The sequence below is a fragment of the Alexandromys fortis genome, unplaced genomic scaffold (genome assembly GCF_014885135.2).
Source record: "Alexandromys fortis isolate MF-2015 unplaced genomic scaffold, M_Fortis_MF-2015_v1.1 scaffold_0, whole genome shotgun sequence".
NCBI lineage: Eukaryota > Metazoa > Chordata > Mammalia > Rodentia > Cricetidae > Alexandromys > Alexandromys fortis.
Genome location: NW_026067949.1, coordinates 35,859,235 through 35,874,189, shown reverse-complemented (window position 1 = coordinate 35,874,189; position 14,955 = coordinate 35,859,235). Strand labels below are relative to the sequence as shown.

Here is a 14,955-nt window from a genome sequence, read left to right as displayed (position 1 = left end):
ACCATGGGAACAAGTCAAAGAAAAGGCAACAAAGTATTATGCTGGGGCGCACTTTCCAACATTAACAGCTTGGAGAGAAAAGGAGGAACTATTGAGGATGAGCAAAAATAAGTGCTAATTTGTGGGAGGAAAATCAAGAGAGGTGTCCTTATGGGAATTCATCAGGAAGGAAAAATCAAGAGTACCAGATTTACCTGATCAGTCAGGTAAGATTAAATGTGTATTGTGTAATAATTGTTGTAAATGTGCACGTGTATGTATACAGACACACAAAACACACACTCATGTGCACATTTACAACAATAATTAAAAAAAAGAGAGACCAGGAATTTGAAAGAGAGCAGGGGGTTGCATAAGGGAGAGTTCGGAGGGAGGAAAGGGAAGGAGAAAGATGTCATTACTCTATAATCTCAAAGAACAACAACAAAACACATCTAAAAGAAAGATACAGATTGATCATTGGTCATTGGTTTGGCACCACTGTGTCATTAATGACCCTGACAAAGCATCATTGAATTAATAATGCCCTTGACAAGGGCCCATTCAGTCAAGTGCTGAGGACAAAGACCTGGTGAAGGAGATTTAAGGGAGAATGAGAGGAAAGGAACAAATGGTAGTGAGTGTCCACAGAGGCAGGGATTCTGCCACAATGGGAGGCATTGGAAATATAGGCCAGTAGCTTTGACTATGCAACAGCTATTTAGAGATCTAAGAGATGTTAAATAGAATTTAAATACCTAAAGATACAGCATTGACAGTTGCTCCTTTCCAAGGGACTCAATGTCAGAAGAGGGAAGGGATCTTAAAAAAAAAAAAAAAAAAGCTTGATAATTGCCACCACAGGAAAAAAGAAAAAAAAAAAAACGAGTGTTATATAAACCCATATAAGAGGGTATTTATACTGAATGGAACAAAGAATGCCATCTTACAGTAATTGACATATTGAGTGGGTGTTGACAGATAACACAAAGCTATTCAGACAAGAAAAGGACAAAAGAGAGAAAAAATTGAATTAATCCAAGAACAGGGTATTGTGACAATTAAAGGCTTGGAGATCTCAACTGCAACAGCTAGATGATGTGGATATAGACAATCTTTGGACGCAGGTGGGGTCAATTCAAAGTATGGGCAACTGACAAGAGAAGTCCAACACAAGGGGACTATAATGCAAAAGTGAAACTGTTTTGTAAAGGCCTAATGAGATTGATGGATAGATAGGTTGTCATAAAGTTGGTTCAAGATCACATATGCATTTTCAAACCCGACTCAGTGGTGAGACTTCAAGTTCACCTCTCCTTTCCATGCTTCAGTTTTGTCCGGCTTGACCTTCCATGTATCTTGTGCAAACAGTGAGAAGTGAGTTTATATGTGCAACTGCCTTGCTGTGTCTAGAAAACAGGGTTTTCTTGTAGTCAGCCACCACCTGTAGTTCTTACCATCTTTCTGCTTCTTTTTCATAAATTATATCTGAGCCTTGGGAGGAGGGGATGTGGGAAGCTGATGTAATTTAACAGCTGCTGGGAGAATAAGTGTCAGCTTTCCTGAAGGCTATGGCTCCTGGTAGGTTGACTAGGCTCAAATAGAAGGCCACACATCTGAGAGATTGTAGGCAGCATAGATTGGACTTGCTGGGCAGAGAGGAGATAAAGTTGGGTGAGTAGGGAAAGGTTTGTGTGGATCTAGGAGGAGTTGGGGAGGGGTGAACATGTTTAAAATACATTGTAGAAAATTCTTAAACAACAATTAAAAAACAAGAAAAAATGACTGAGCAGATGGGGAAATGGAATACTCGATGAATTGAGACAAGTGTAAAGCGATGGGCTGCCATGTTTGAAACAGTCAGCCTAAAGGTGTTAGTCAAAAATGTCAGAATGCAGTATCGGTGGAAAAGAAAATTTCCAGCCAAATTCACATTGTAAAAGTATGGAATCATGATCTTGGTAAACACTTTGCAATGGTGTTCAAATCCGGATGCTTTCCACAGTCTTCCTAGTACTGTGTGATTCTTCAACTTGTTGCTATGACTACGTGGGGCTTTGCATTCCTAGAACACTCCAAGAATCCTCACTTGACTACCTTTACTTTCAGTGGCTTAGAATGCTTTCTCCAGCTGGCTTATTTGATTTATCCTGTCAAGACCAAGCTTCATTGTTGCCACACTAGAATGTCTTCCTTACTCCACACAACCTAAGCAACAGACCTTTCAATAACATGACTACATCTTACTTCTCTGGAAAAGATATCTGTTATCACTGGGCTACTGCATCCTTTCCAAAAGTCTTCCCACTCTGCTGCTGCTGTTCAGAACTCAAAAGACTGCTCGGTATGTTTAGTGAAATGCTACAATCAAATGACAAAATTTTAGCTGTACGTTGCCCAGTGCTTGCCTAATACAATGGGGATCCTGGGAAGATACATATTCAGATACTGGTGTTAGTTAGGTACCTTTCCCAGAAAATGCAAATACTCTAAGTTTGACCTTAGCCATTTATTTTCCTGCTTCCTGTTTAAGAATTGCATGAAGCAGGGCGGTGGTGGCGCACATCTTTAATCCCAGCACTTGGGAGGCAGGTGCAGGCAGATATCTGTGAATTCAAGGCCAGCTGATCTACAAGAGCTAATTCCAGGATAGGCACCAAAGCTACAGGAAAACCCTGTCTTGGGAAAAAAAAAGAATTGCATGGAAGGGTGACTGGACTGGAACCTATGACCATCTTTGCATGTGGAGGGTGGAAGGCCATACTGACAATAGGAAAAACCATGGAAAACCGTGAAACTATGAAGGCTGATCTCAAGGAATGGCCATGAGAGCCTGTACCACCTGCATGAAGCGATTATGAGAGGAGGCTCTGGTTTGTTTAAGTTGCCACAGCTGTGTCTGCTACCATCTACACAAAATTTATGCATTAGATAAGGGAAGTTATAAAAATTATAACTCTGTTAGGAGAAGTTCTAAAGAATCATTTGTTTGGTTCCAAGCCATCAGGCAGCCACTTTATTGCAAATCACACTTTAAAACTTCCATTTCTCTTCTGACCTGTAGCAGAATAGTTAATGACAGCTTCTAAAAACAGGATCTTCCATCTGTAATGCTGTTTTTTTTTTATAACCTTTTCCTTCTTTTTAGCTATGCAACCATAAAGCTATTAAAGAAATCACAAAGTAAATGGATATGTATTCTCTTGCTTTGCACACAAATAGTGTCTCTTTATTTTGTATGCATTTATGCTTTTCCCAAAGGTAAGTGTATGTTCAGAAAGCAATGTTGCATAGAATGAACTTTAAATAGACAGCTTGACAATTAAATAACAACTCAGAAATTGAGTGAATAGAATACAAGTTGGTGAAGGGGGAAGAGATTTTTTTTGTTTTGTTTTGTTTTAGATACAAACATTCTATTTAGAAGCAGAATGCTGCTTCCCCCAGTCTTTATTCGAATTGCTCTCTGGAACATTTACAACCCATGTCTATACAAACAGCAGCTGGAACGTGTGCCTATTTATAGGAACTATACAGAAAGGAAGAGGCAGGAATGACTTTGCATAACGTAATCATCTCTGCATGTCATAGAGCCCACCAGGGCAATATTCAGAGATTTCTTGAACAACTTTCTGTCTTTGTCAATAAAGACTCGACATCAACACCTGTCATTGTCCTTTGGTGGTCTGTTAGATGTAGGAATCAACCTGTTCAAACTCTTAACTAACACCTGTAGGAAGTACTGTACTCCCGTTACACGTTACACAACATTTCAGTCTTCTGATCATCAACTGCTTTAGAGAATCGGTTAATGACGACAACTATGAGAAGGCATTGTAACAGCTATTCTGTAGGTGGAGAGGACTGTGGTTTGGGAGATGGACGTAACTTCCTTTAATCTCAACAGTCTCTTAACAATAGGTTTAGGTCAACAGAAGCACGCAGGGTACAGATTTGTATTTTTTTTCCATACTGACACACATCAAGCGCAGATTTATCAAGCTGTGAAATATATTAAGTTCACAGGGCTTTAACAAAGGGTTACCAAGGCACAAGAACCTGCTGTGATTCAAACTACTTTCAGATGTCCTTTTAATTATATTAAATGAAAGTTTGGGTTGGTTTTGATGCTTATGGGCAAACAAGGAAATCTATTGAAAGAACTGCTAAAAGTACTCCCTGTTGCTGTGGTTAATATACTATGCTGTATGCACACTGCCAGCCAATTTATTCTAGCCACTTTAACAAGGACATCCAGTCTGACAGGGCACATAGGATAGTATCACAAGGAAAGCACAAATCATTAGAGGCCTAAGAAAGTTGTTTGACATGCACCACAGAGCTCTTTGTCACACAGCCAATTAAGTGACCAAACAAGGAACTTGAAAATACTCATTAATTTCTTCCTAGCAATATAAATGGAACATAGACGCCTTCTTGTCTCATTCACCAAAGGCACCCAAGTAAAACTGGCATAATTCAATTTGCACTTTGTCAAAGGTGCAAGTAGCAACTTCGGTTCACAGGAAGTCTGTATCAGTGACACAAAAATAAAAAGGATGGGCAAAATGTCTTCAGATATTTTACTAGGGTAGAGACTGCTGGACTTTGTAGGGGAATGCTGGTAGTACTTTTCTGCTTAAAAGTTGCAATCATCATTGTAGAGCAGGTTCAGCAACACTGAGCATCACTTTTTCTTCCATGGGATGGGACTGGAGAGCTGGCTCAGCACCACAGAGCACAGCTTTCTTACAGAGGACTAAAGCTCTGTTCCTGGTGCTGTGCCAAGCGACGCACAACCACCTCTAACTCTAGCTCCAGGAACATTCAATGCCTCTGACCTCCAAGGGAACCTGCACTCCTATATGCATGCTCACACAGACATACTTATAAATAAAAATAAATTAAAGTAAAAAGAACTTCAGGTGATTTCAAGATGGAAGACTCTCCTGTGTTAGTTGTACTCCTGCCCTGAAGGTTGCTCTTTAAGTTGTTGCCAGAGTGTCTCCCACTCTTTGACTTCGTATAGAGTAGGAAGTTGGGACTTAGGGCCAGATTCTTTTCTTGTCATTCTGTAATTATGTAATTAATCTTTCAAGGGAGAAGCTATTCTAAAGAGAAATACTTGTGCTCTCAGGCTATTGAAGACCCTAAGAAATGAAAATTTCCTCGAGAATCCAGGTGAGGTGAGGAAAGGTAGAATCCCAGATGTGAACCATTAGAGAAAGAATTCTGAGAATTTATCAGAGAGCCTTGCAGGAAACACAAGTGATTATGGGTCAGAGATGCATGGGGACAGAAGCTGACAGGGACCATTTACTTATCCACATTTCTTATACTTTATTTAATCTTAAAACTCAAGCTGAAGCAAGTGGATTTGATAGTCACCGGTGACTTGATTTGTTCCTCATTCAGATGTGACCACCATAAATGAATCATCTCTGCTTTTCACTAAAAATTGTCTCCTTAGCTGGCATGTTGAGGATGGCTGCTCAGGCATACCATTTAGGACTGCCAAAATCCAGGCTTTGGTCTTTAGAAGAAAATCACTCTTGATTTTACCTAGTACAGTGACTTGAAATATTATTAGTTAACAGTAGGAAATGATAATCTCATTAAACTAAATTCCAAGCTTATGTCATGTGTATTCCATATCTATTAAACTCAAAACTTAACATGTCTCATGGCAGGTCCTCTACTTGTACTAATCACAAATAGAACATTTCAATAAATGGTGACATCATCCTTCAAGCTGCTGGATCTCTCAAAAACTTTCTGTTATTTTAAGTCTTCTTTCCCTGGCACTTCACTTTTTCACCAAGTTTTGTTTTTCAATGTTTTAAAGTATTAAAAATTTGAATGATGACCTCAGCATCCAGCACAAATACGCCCATCAAAGTGACTGTCTATTCTTGGATGCCCACACCATCCAGTCCTTACTACTCAGGCTGAAGAACATCATCTCATTACTTGGCAACCTTCAGTGGAACACTGGGTCTTGATAGTGACTGAAGTCTCTATGAAGTGCACTTTTATTGCTCTATAAGCAAAGCATGGCTACATGAAGGAGAACGTACTACCTCTGAGACACGAAGAACAGCAATGAAAAGAGAACAAAGCATATTTATTAACTAAGAAAGTGTTCTTCCTTTAAAGCAGAAAAATGAAATGACAAAAACAGCTGTAATTCATACTAGTTCCTTCTGAAGAAGAGAACAATGTTAGCAAACATTATTAATTGAAGGGTAGTGATTTAAAGTTGACAATGTAAACAAAATCTTGTGTACATTCATGACACATAAAGATACTGTTCTTTTCTTTTCTTTTCTTTTTCTTTTTTGGTCTTTCAAGACAGCGTTTCTCTCTAGCTTTGGAGTCTGTTCTGGAACTAGCTGTTGTATACTAGGCTGGCCTTAAACTCACAGAGATCCACTTGGCTCTGCCTCCCAAGTGCTGAGATTAAAGGCATGTGCCACCACCGCCTGTCTGGCACTTGTTCTTAAGCTATTTGTTTATATTTATTTATTTATACTGTATTTCCAAATTCTTGTTAAAATCACACTAATCTCTGTGGAAGCATATGGTCTTTTGCTGGTTCATGGATCACATCACCAAATGCTGAAGTATCTCATCCATGATCAGAGTTATGAAGTCTGAAGTTCACACACACTGGAAAGACGGACAGAAACACAATGTGGAGCATCATTCTGACAGCTCCTTTAACCGCTTTTTCTTTTCTTAAAATTCCATTTTTATATTAAGGTCCTCTTTGAAAATGAACAAACCTCAAAATCAAATTCTGTCTGTGTACGAACTTAATATAATAGTACAAAGTAATAATGACACAGCCACGGGATATGTGTACGTGTTGTGTGTTCTTGTACATGTGGGAGAAAAAGAAAGGGGATTGCTTTACTCTGTTCTATCTCTGGAATATAATACACACACACACACACCACCAATGAACATAAACCAAGCTTAAAATAGCTTCGTGTTTCCACATCCCTTCAGTCACTGATCTCCATGATCTTTTGGAGATCAACTAATGCTTTGTGGATCTCCATTTTCACTTTGCACACAATGAATTATAAGAATTGTAACACAAGGGTCTGGAGAGATGGCTCAGTGGTTAAGACCATTGCCTGGTCTTCCAAAGGTACTGAGTTCAATTCCCGGCAACCACATGGTGGCTCACAACCATCTGTAATGAGGTCTGCCTTGCAGACATATACACAGACAGAATATTGTATACATAATAAATAAATATTTAAAAAATAAAATAAAAAAGAATTGTAACAAAATTCTTATAAATATTAAGTAAGAATGTAAGAAAATTTCTCTCATGCCTGTGATCTTAGGATGCATGAACATGAGACAGGAGGATCTCGGGTGAAGACCATCCTGTTTTACACAGGGAGACCGTCTTTGGGGTAAAACATAAATAACAGAGAACACACAGTGTTCTGCACAGTATCCACATAGCTGACGCGGTAAAGGTTCTTATTCTTTACTTATTTTCTATTATGGTGTTTTGCCTGCACGTATGTCCGTGGAATACATTCATTCACTGTTTGAATAGCTCAGAAGAGGGCATTGGGTCCTCTCATACTGGAACTACAGGCAGCTGTGAACTGCCATGTACATGCTGGGGATCAAACCCAGGTCCCTTGTTCTTAACCTCTGAGCCATCTCTCCAGCCCAAATATTCTTATTCATAATAAGAAATCATTGTTATTGTCACCTTGCCATGGAAGAAAACAGGGTATGCATCCAGAGAGCAGTACTGACACTGTCGGTGTTAGTTCTGTGACCTTGGCCAGTCTTTTCTGCTCCTTTTGCCTCTCTCGAGCCCCCTCATCTTAAGGCCCTTCTGGTAACATTCCAATCTAATAGTTGTTTTATTATGTTTCTAAGGCAGGCTGGACTCCCCTGTTACAAAATTTACAATTCCCTTCATAATAAAAACAATGCTTTATTACTAGCTATATCGCAGCCTTTTTCCTTGTTATTTTGAGACAAGGTCTCACTAAACTACCCAGGCTAGTATTGAAGTCACTCAGAGGCTCCGGATATTCTCCAACCTGAATTCCATAAACAATAGGGGTTCAGGCCGGCATCACCAGGCCAAACTTCAAACAATAATATGCTCAGGATAAATTAATGTCCTTTTACTATAATAAATATAATTTTTATATTTCAGTAATCAATAAAGATTTATTATAATAAAAGTCACAGATAAATAAATACATAAAAAGTAAATTTCCTTTGTTTTAAAAACCTTAGATTGCAAATGTACTATTACTGGGATTCATGTATTATTTTAAAACCCACCCCAGGTTAAACCGTTCACATATAGGCCATTTATGACTGATAGCTGGTAGGTCTGATTTTGTAGGTGCTTTTGCTTTTGTCATAGAACAAAAGGTGTAAAATATAAAAAAAACCATAAAACATGGATTTTTAAAATTCATAAAATCGACTCCCGCTCATAAAATGATGAACGGAAGGTAAATGGATTCAGGTAGCAAAACTCATCCCTGGAGGAATCTTGTCTGCTGTGAAAGGAAAGGCCACATTTTATAGGAACCCATAATGATAAGCAATCATGTCAGAATGAATGCCAAAAGCTTTTCAAGTACATCAGGCACCTGTCTCAGAGAGGGCCCCATGTATGATCTAAGCCTATAAACAATGGGAAAGATAAAACTGCTCTTCACGAGTCGGTCATGGGTGTTTTTCCAGCACCTTTGACCACAGAGCTTCACGGAATTGCAGTCTACACTAACATGATCAGAAGGAGTGCTTGTATTATTGAGCAGAGCATTTCTGCATCACCCGTAGCTTCTGTTTGTATTGTGTCGAGTCAGATATTTAGTCAATACCTGAGACATTTATTCGCAGCTAGTCAATTATAACACTAGGAAGCCAGCTGTTGAATAAACTGTGCTATTAATTTTTCATTGGAGATTCATGTTTGAATGACCATGCATTTCGGAGATTTAAATACTGGAAGGCTTATTATCCTGAAAGCACCATTAAGAGGATAGCATAGATTACAACTGAAAACAATCCTGGCAGGGCTACAACATGCTATGCTCCCCACCTTTCTGGGATGGACGTCCTTCCCTACCTATCATAGTGTGCTCCCCTAAATGATGTTTTACTAAAACCTTAGACAATAAGCCTTAATATTTTCTTATTCACAGAAATTCCTTATTTCATAAAGGCAATGCAAATAAGAAAGATAATCTCCCTAGTAGTCAATGTCAAATTAGTTTTTTTTCTTTCAAATGATTCCCACACAATGCTGTTATTTCCCCATCCTAATGCCTTCAGACTCAAAATGCAATTTATAAGACGGGATGACAATTTATTTCTATTCTGTGTTTTCCTTTAAAAAGCAATTCAAGCTTGAAATTAATCAAACTGGAGACAAGAATGCCCTACACTCTAATATGGTACCATGGCATTCGGGACATCACCAGAGGTGGAAAGCTACTTGTACTTTTTCCACCAAACTTCTGCCAAGGAAGTCACAAAACTGAAAGAAAAATTTCATGACCTTTTTTTTCTGAAGCAGATTGTATATCTTCATTTGAAAGACAGTTGCCTATCTTCAAAAAAGAGAATCAAAGGCCCAGAAATGTCGAAAGTCTGAGAGAACAGGCAATGCTATGTCCTCAGTTTACTGAGGTTGCATCCACATTCCCTCTGTCCAAGCACACTCCTCAACTGACCCGCTCCTCTTCACGCCTACGCAGAAAAACACATAGGTTTCTCTGCCTCTCTGGGTTTTCTTTTTCAAAGGTTTCCATGCCACATAGAGTTTATCTTTACTAAATTATTCTGCTATTTCTTATGCCATGCTGTCAAATTTTTGTTAAAAAGGGCTTTTCTATTAGGCAAGAGATAGGTAAGACAAACAAACAAACAAAAATGTTTCCCACCTTATAGAGGGAAACATGAAGGTTAAATTTGTATCCAGAAAATTAACTGGACTATGGATAACACTTGCAATGTATCCTTGAGTGACTGAGAAGACATGGAAAATATCTCATTTCCTCAAAGTACACTTGATATTTTTCCAATATGATACCAACTAAAGAAAGAGGAACAGAAGTTTAACTATTCAATATTATCTAATTTATGCTAAAACCCTTTGGCAGAGATTGTAATTTTTTTATTTGTTCGCACTTTGGAGGAAATGATGGATTTTGTGTATTTTTAAAATGGGGCAAGGAAAAATAATTGTGGTCCAATTAAATAAATGACTAAGAAGAGACAGATGTCACACTCATTCATTAAAATGTCTACCTCTTCTGTATTTTAAAACCTGAATGATTCTCCCCTAAAATCATCTCCCCTAAGTTTCTTTTGACATGATTTCAGCAAATTAGTTTTCTAATTATTAATTCAATATCCCAGTTTTATATTACCCATAAAGTTAGTATATGTGAGTATTCAGATCTTTGGAGAAATACAAGTGAACAGACAGATATCTAATATTTATAACGAGTAAAGCCATTAAAAGTATGAAGAGACAAACTCAATGTTGCCATATTATATGAAAAAGTGGATAAACTGTTAAAATTTTTATTTGGTACCTCACAAACACTAACTTGGCTCCTGACGTCATTTTTCTCTAAACATAAATGGATTTGCATCAATAGAATGCTGTGATTTGCACACAGAGAACATGAAGCTGACAGGCATAAACTAAAAACCAGGCGTGGTGACACACACCTTTAATCCCAGCATTCTGGAGGGAGGTAGATGGATCTCTGTGGGTTTGAGGCCAACCTAGTCTACAAAGTAAACTGCAGGACAATCAGCACTGTCTTGGAATAGATAGATAGATAGATGAATAGATAGATAGATAGATAGATAGATAGATAGATAGATAGATAGATAGATAGTAGCCTCCCTACACAAAACACCTGATAGAACACAACCCAGGAAGACACTCAGCTTGCTGAGAACCGTTCTCTTTTACACTAAATCCCAAGACCATAAGAACAGTGTTGTGAGGAATATTAATTTGCATTTTAAGTAAATTATATTTACATATCATCTCAATGAGAGTAACGTGGTGATAGTCCTTCTGGAATCCTGAGTTCCACTTTGAAAAAGAACTAAGATTATTTCAAATAGCCGATATTGTGTCTTGTCTTAAATGACTCTGACTGATAATTCCGAATGAACTAACAATTCAGTGTATGAATAAAATCTATATAGCGACTCTGTGAAAAAACAGGGATTTATATGTTATATCAAACTCAGCTCTTAGATGAAAATGTTCCGCGCCTCAAGCTGCACCTTCTCTCTAGTCTGTTTCTCATGCTTGACAGAACTTGGCACCATCAGCTTTCTTTTTAACACGTACTCTCTTTCCATTCCCACCCTGCATGCCCTCCCTGAAGTTCCTTTAGTTCAATATAGCACATTATCGTTTTTCCCTCAGACGCCCATACATGCGATTGCCAACAGAGACAATTCAACAACTTAACACATTTATAAAAACACAGAAAGTACCTGGACATAGGCTCTGCAAGAGCGCTCTCTTTTCTGAAGCTGAATCCATTAAGACAGCAGATTAAACACAGAATAGAAAAAAACAAGTTAGTGACAGAAGAAAAATAAAAGAAAACATCCACATAAGCACCTTACTTTTTTAATCGCTACTTTTACAGAAGAAAACGAAGGCTATGCTGCAGCAATATGGCAGACAAAAAAAAAAAAAAAACTTTTTTTCTGAGCAGCCCACCTAAAAACAAGACCGTGGAAACTGTTGACAGAAAGAAACCTTTGAACACATTTAGTAGAAATTAGTACAGATCAATAGACATTCATGTGAAATGGTCCAGGGCACTTCTGGTTAGTTATTCATTTATGAGCCGCTAGTGGAGACATAAGATGGTAAGTCAACTATGCAAAAAGTTTGGAACCCATTATTTTAAAGAGAGATTATGTTTGGTTTTCAAGACAGCCTAGATGGTCGATTGTGTGTTTATATTATGCGTTCATTCATACCTTCAAAATCCTACTATAAGCAAGATAGACATGTCCATTCCCTGTGACTATATTTACCCCTATGGGACAAATAATGAGTCAGATAACTGGAGATTACAAGAATGTGATTCATTTCCTGACTTGTTGCTTCTTTTATTTCTTAAAGAACTGGATTTGACAGTCTTGGCCAAAATAGAAAACATTTTAGAAACTAGTGGGGTAAGAAGCTTGATTTAATTTGTTTTTGTTGACAGAAGTGGTATTCAGGCCCCAAACATTTTCTCCTGATGCTAAAATGAATAATCAATAACCATTCATTCATGCTGTTTAAATGAGTGACCCAAATTTTGATAAATCAAACTCTGGGGTTTCATATTTTCTCCTGGGTTTTTCAGTTCCCTTGGTTATTAGCCTTGAAATGCAAAATAGAGTTTATCCAGTTTTAGGAAGTACTTAATCTAACACTCTTTGTGTAGCTGGCTAATACTGTAGCAACCCTAATGCAGGCTTTCTTCAATGAGGGAGCAGTAACTTTGCTGAAGAATGAAGTCAGGAGTGAGAGCAAGTGAATCACCAATTCTGTCATTCAGATCACTGACTCACATCACAATTATGTAGGGCTCAGCTCTCCAGAATTTCAATGTGGAGTGCAATTGATTTGTACCTAGTTGACTTTGCAAATCTGATGGGCTGTAACTGCTTTGGGGAAAGTAGGAACCACAGGAAATGAGAGCAAGCCAGCAAAGCACATGAGGAACCTTTGCCCTCCCATCTCCCCACCCCTTCATGCAAATTAACATATGACCAAGTGCATTATATAAACAATTGGAGAGCGCCAAATGGGAAACAAAAGAGAGCATTAAAAAGCCCCAGGAATGGAAATTTGCCTATTATGTAGTTATTTGATATTCAGTCTAGGCAAGCTGATTAGCTGTAGCCAGTTAGAATGTGACATTAATTGCCAGCTTTACCTGATAGTCCCAGACATCAACACCACTTTTAAATAAAGATACAAAGTATTGCAATAAGAAGTCATGTTATGGATATGTAACATTAATAGAAATCAGTACTCCCAGCCCATTATTATAAGAATAGCTGGCAGCCATGTTCATTAGTAGCATCAAGTCAGCGAGGGTAATAATGCATTAAAGTCACAGCATGCCACAGCATATAGGCAGCTGCCGAATATGCCATCAGAGACTCGGATGTGATTGTTTCAGGACACAAGAGAAAAAAAGAAATAACTCCTTCTTACTCAGCATGACAAAGAAACCTAATACATTATATCTTAATAAATAAAGACGAAAATTACATTTGCTTACCAAAGAAACTGAAGCAAGAGCTATCTGCCAGAAAAAAAAATCTGGCTTTTTAATGTTGAATGATTATTATATAAAAACATTTTTTCCATTTTAATGAGCGGCAATCTTAGCCCACCAAAAACAGAGAACTAAAACCAGTAAAAGACAAATTTATGACTTTTTAAATTTCCAGTCTAAAGGGAAATATTTTAAAAATGAATTTCTTAGAGGAGCATTAGTCTTCCACTGTCAAAATTTTTTATTTTCCAGGTTGGAAAGATGATGTTAACAGTCCAGGGCACAGAATTCAGCTATTCCATTTGTGAGTATCTACATTTGATGCTAACCATCTGACATCATGATATTAGTCTACCATGTAATATTTAGTTATATATACATATGTATATAGATAACTGATATTCTTTATAAATATGCAGCATATACTTTGTGCTTACAATTATACAAGATATTTATGCACATAAAATGTTTATTAAAGTACGAAAAAAGTCATAAAGTATATTTCTTGAAATGAAACATATTTAAATTTGTTTATTTAAAGTTAAAATCTGATGGGTAAAGATTCAAATATCTGAGTCATTTACAAATTAAAATGAAATGTATATTTTAATTCAGTTTCTTGCCCTACCAGTTTTTAAAAGAAATACTAAGTAGGTAAAATTATCTTATTAAAAAATATGAGAAAAAAATCTAATGGATTTGTTAATGTTTCCTAGATTTCCACCTCCTGATTAAAAACTATTTACACTGTCAATTATTTTGAGAGAGGAATTTGTAGGAAACAATAACCAGTTGCATTCATCTACACTAATTTTGCTATTATTTAGCATAAAAAAACTGAGAAAGTAATACCAAAAGTAGAACTAGAAATACAAAAGACTGGCATATATTTCCCTAAATTAAAAGTCAACTAAGGTCATAATTAAAATAGTAAAGTCAATTAAATATAAGTATTGGTGTGTTTTTTTTTAATCATACAACTTGCCAGAAGAAAGAAAAAAAAAAACAACACAAATGTCTCAAAACTGTCTTAAAACTGAAAGACAGACACAGCTGAGGTTCTCACCTTGTTCAAGCTGCGCGCTGCACTGTCTTTCCCGCCTGGGGTCAAATTCCGGAGCTGTACATCCAGGAGGCCAACCAGCTGGTCCATGGCGCGGACTGAATAGGTGATGTCCCCAGCATTCAAATGATTTCTGGTCTGTTCTGCCAGCTCTCTAGCAATATTGGCAGCTGTCTCTCCAGACTTTAACTATAATTTTAAATGGAAAGGAAAAATGCATTTATATATTTTTTTCCATTGGTCTCCTTTAGCAATTGTTTGTGCATTGTCAATTAGAGTTACTGAGTCAAGAAACACTTTTTAAATTCCATCCTCAATCCACAGCACTCTATAAAGTTTCCTGATAACTCTCAGCCTTTTCTCTGAAGCCTGACTTTCAAATCATGTGTTCAAGAAGGCTTTTTGAGGATACTTTCTCCGAAAGATTATTTCTCTCCTAAGTTAGTCGTGTGGGTGGTTAAGTCTGAGGTGTGTCCCACAATTTTCTCTGCCAGTCTCTAAGTTGGACTTTGGTGAGAGGTTCTTGTAGGTCCCTACTCTATATTCTCAAGAAGCTGCCCATGCTTCTCACTGTGCCAAGATGAG

General features: G+C 37.5%; 1 protein-coding gene across 6 annotated transcripts in view; it reads right to left on the bottom strand.

The window, feature by feature from the left end:
- Adgrl3 (adhesion G protein-coupled receptor L3) overlaps window positions 1–14,955 on the bottom strand; it is a 734,036-nt gene that overhangs the window by 144,584 nt on the left and 574,497 nt on the right. For 5 of the 6 annotated variants that reach the window (XM_050149593.1, XM_050149588.1, XM_050149591.1 and 2 more), the window contains 2 exons: window positions 14,374–14,559; window positions 11,512–11,550 (listed from right to left, as the gene is read on the bottom strand). In XM_050149593.1, the coding sequence (XP_050005550.1) occupies window positions 11,512–11,550; window positions 14,374–14,559 (225 nt within the window). The remainder of the gene's footprint in view (window positions 1–11,511; window positions 11,551–14,373; window positions 14,560–14,955) is intronic. The other variant, XM_050149590.1, reaches the window with a different exon arrangement.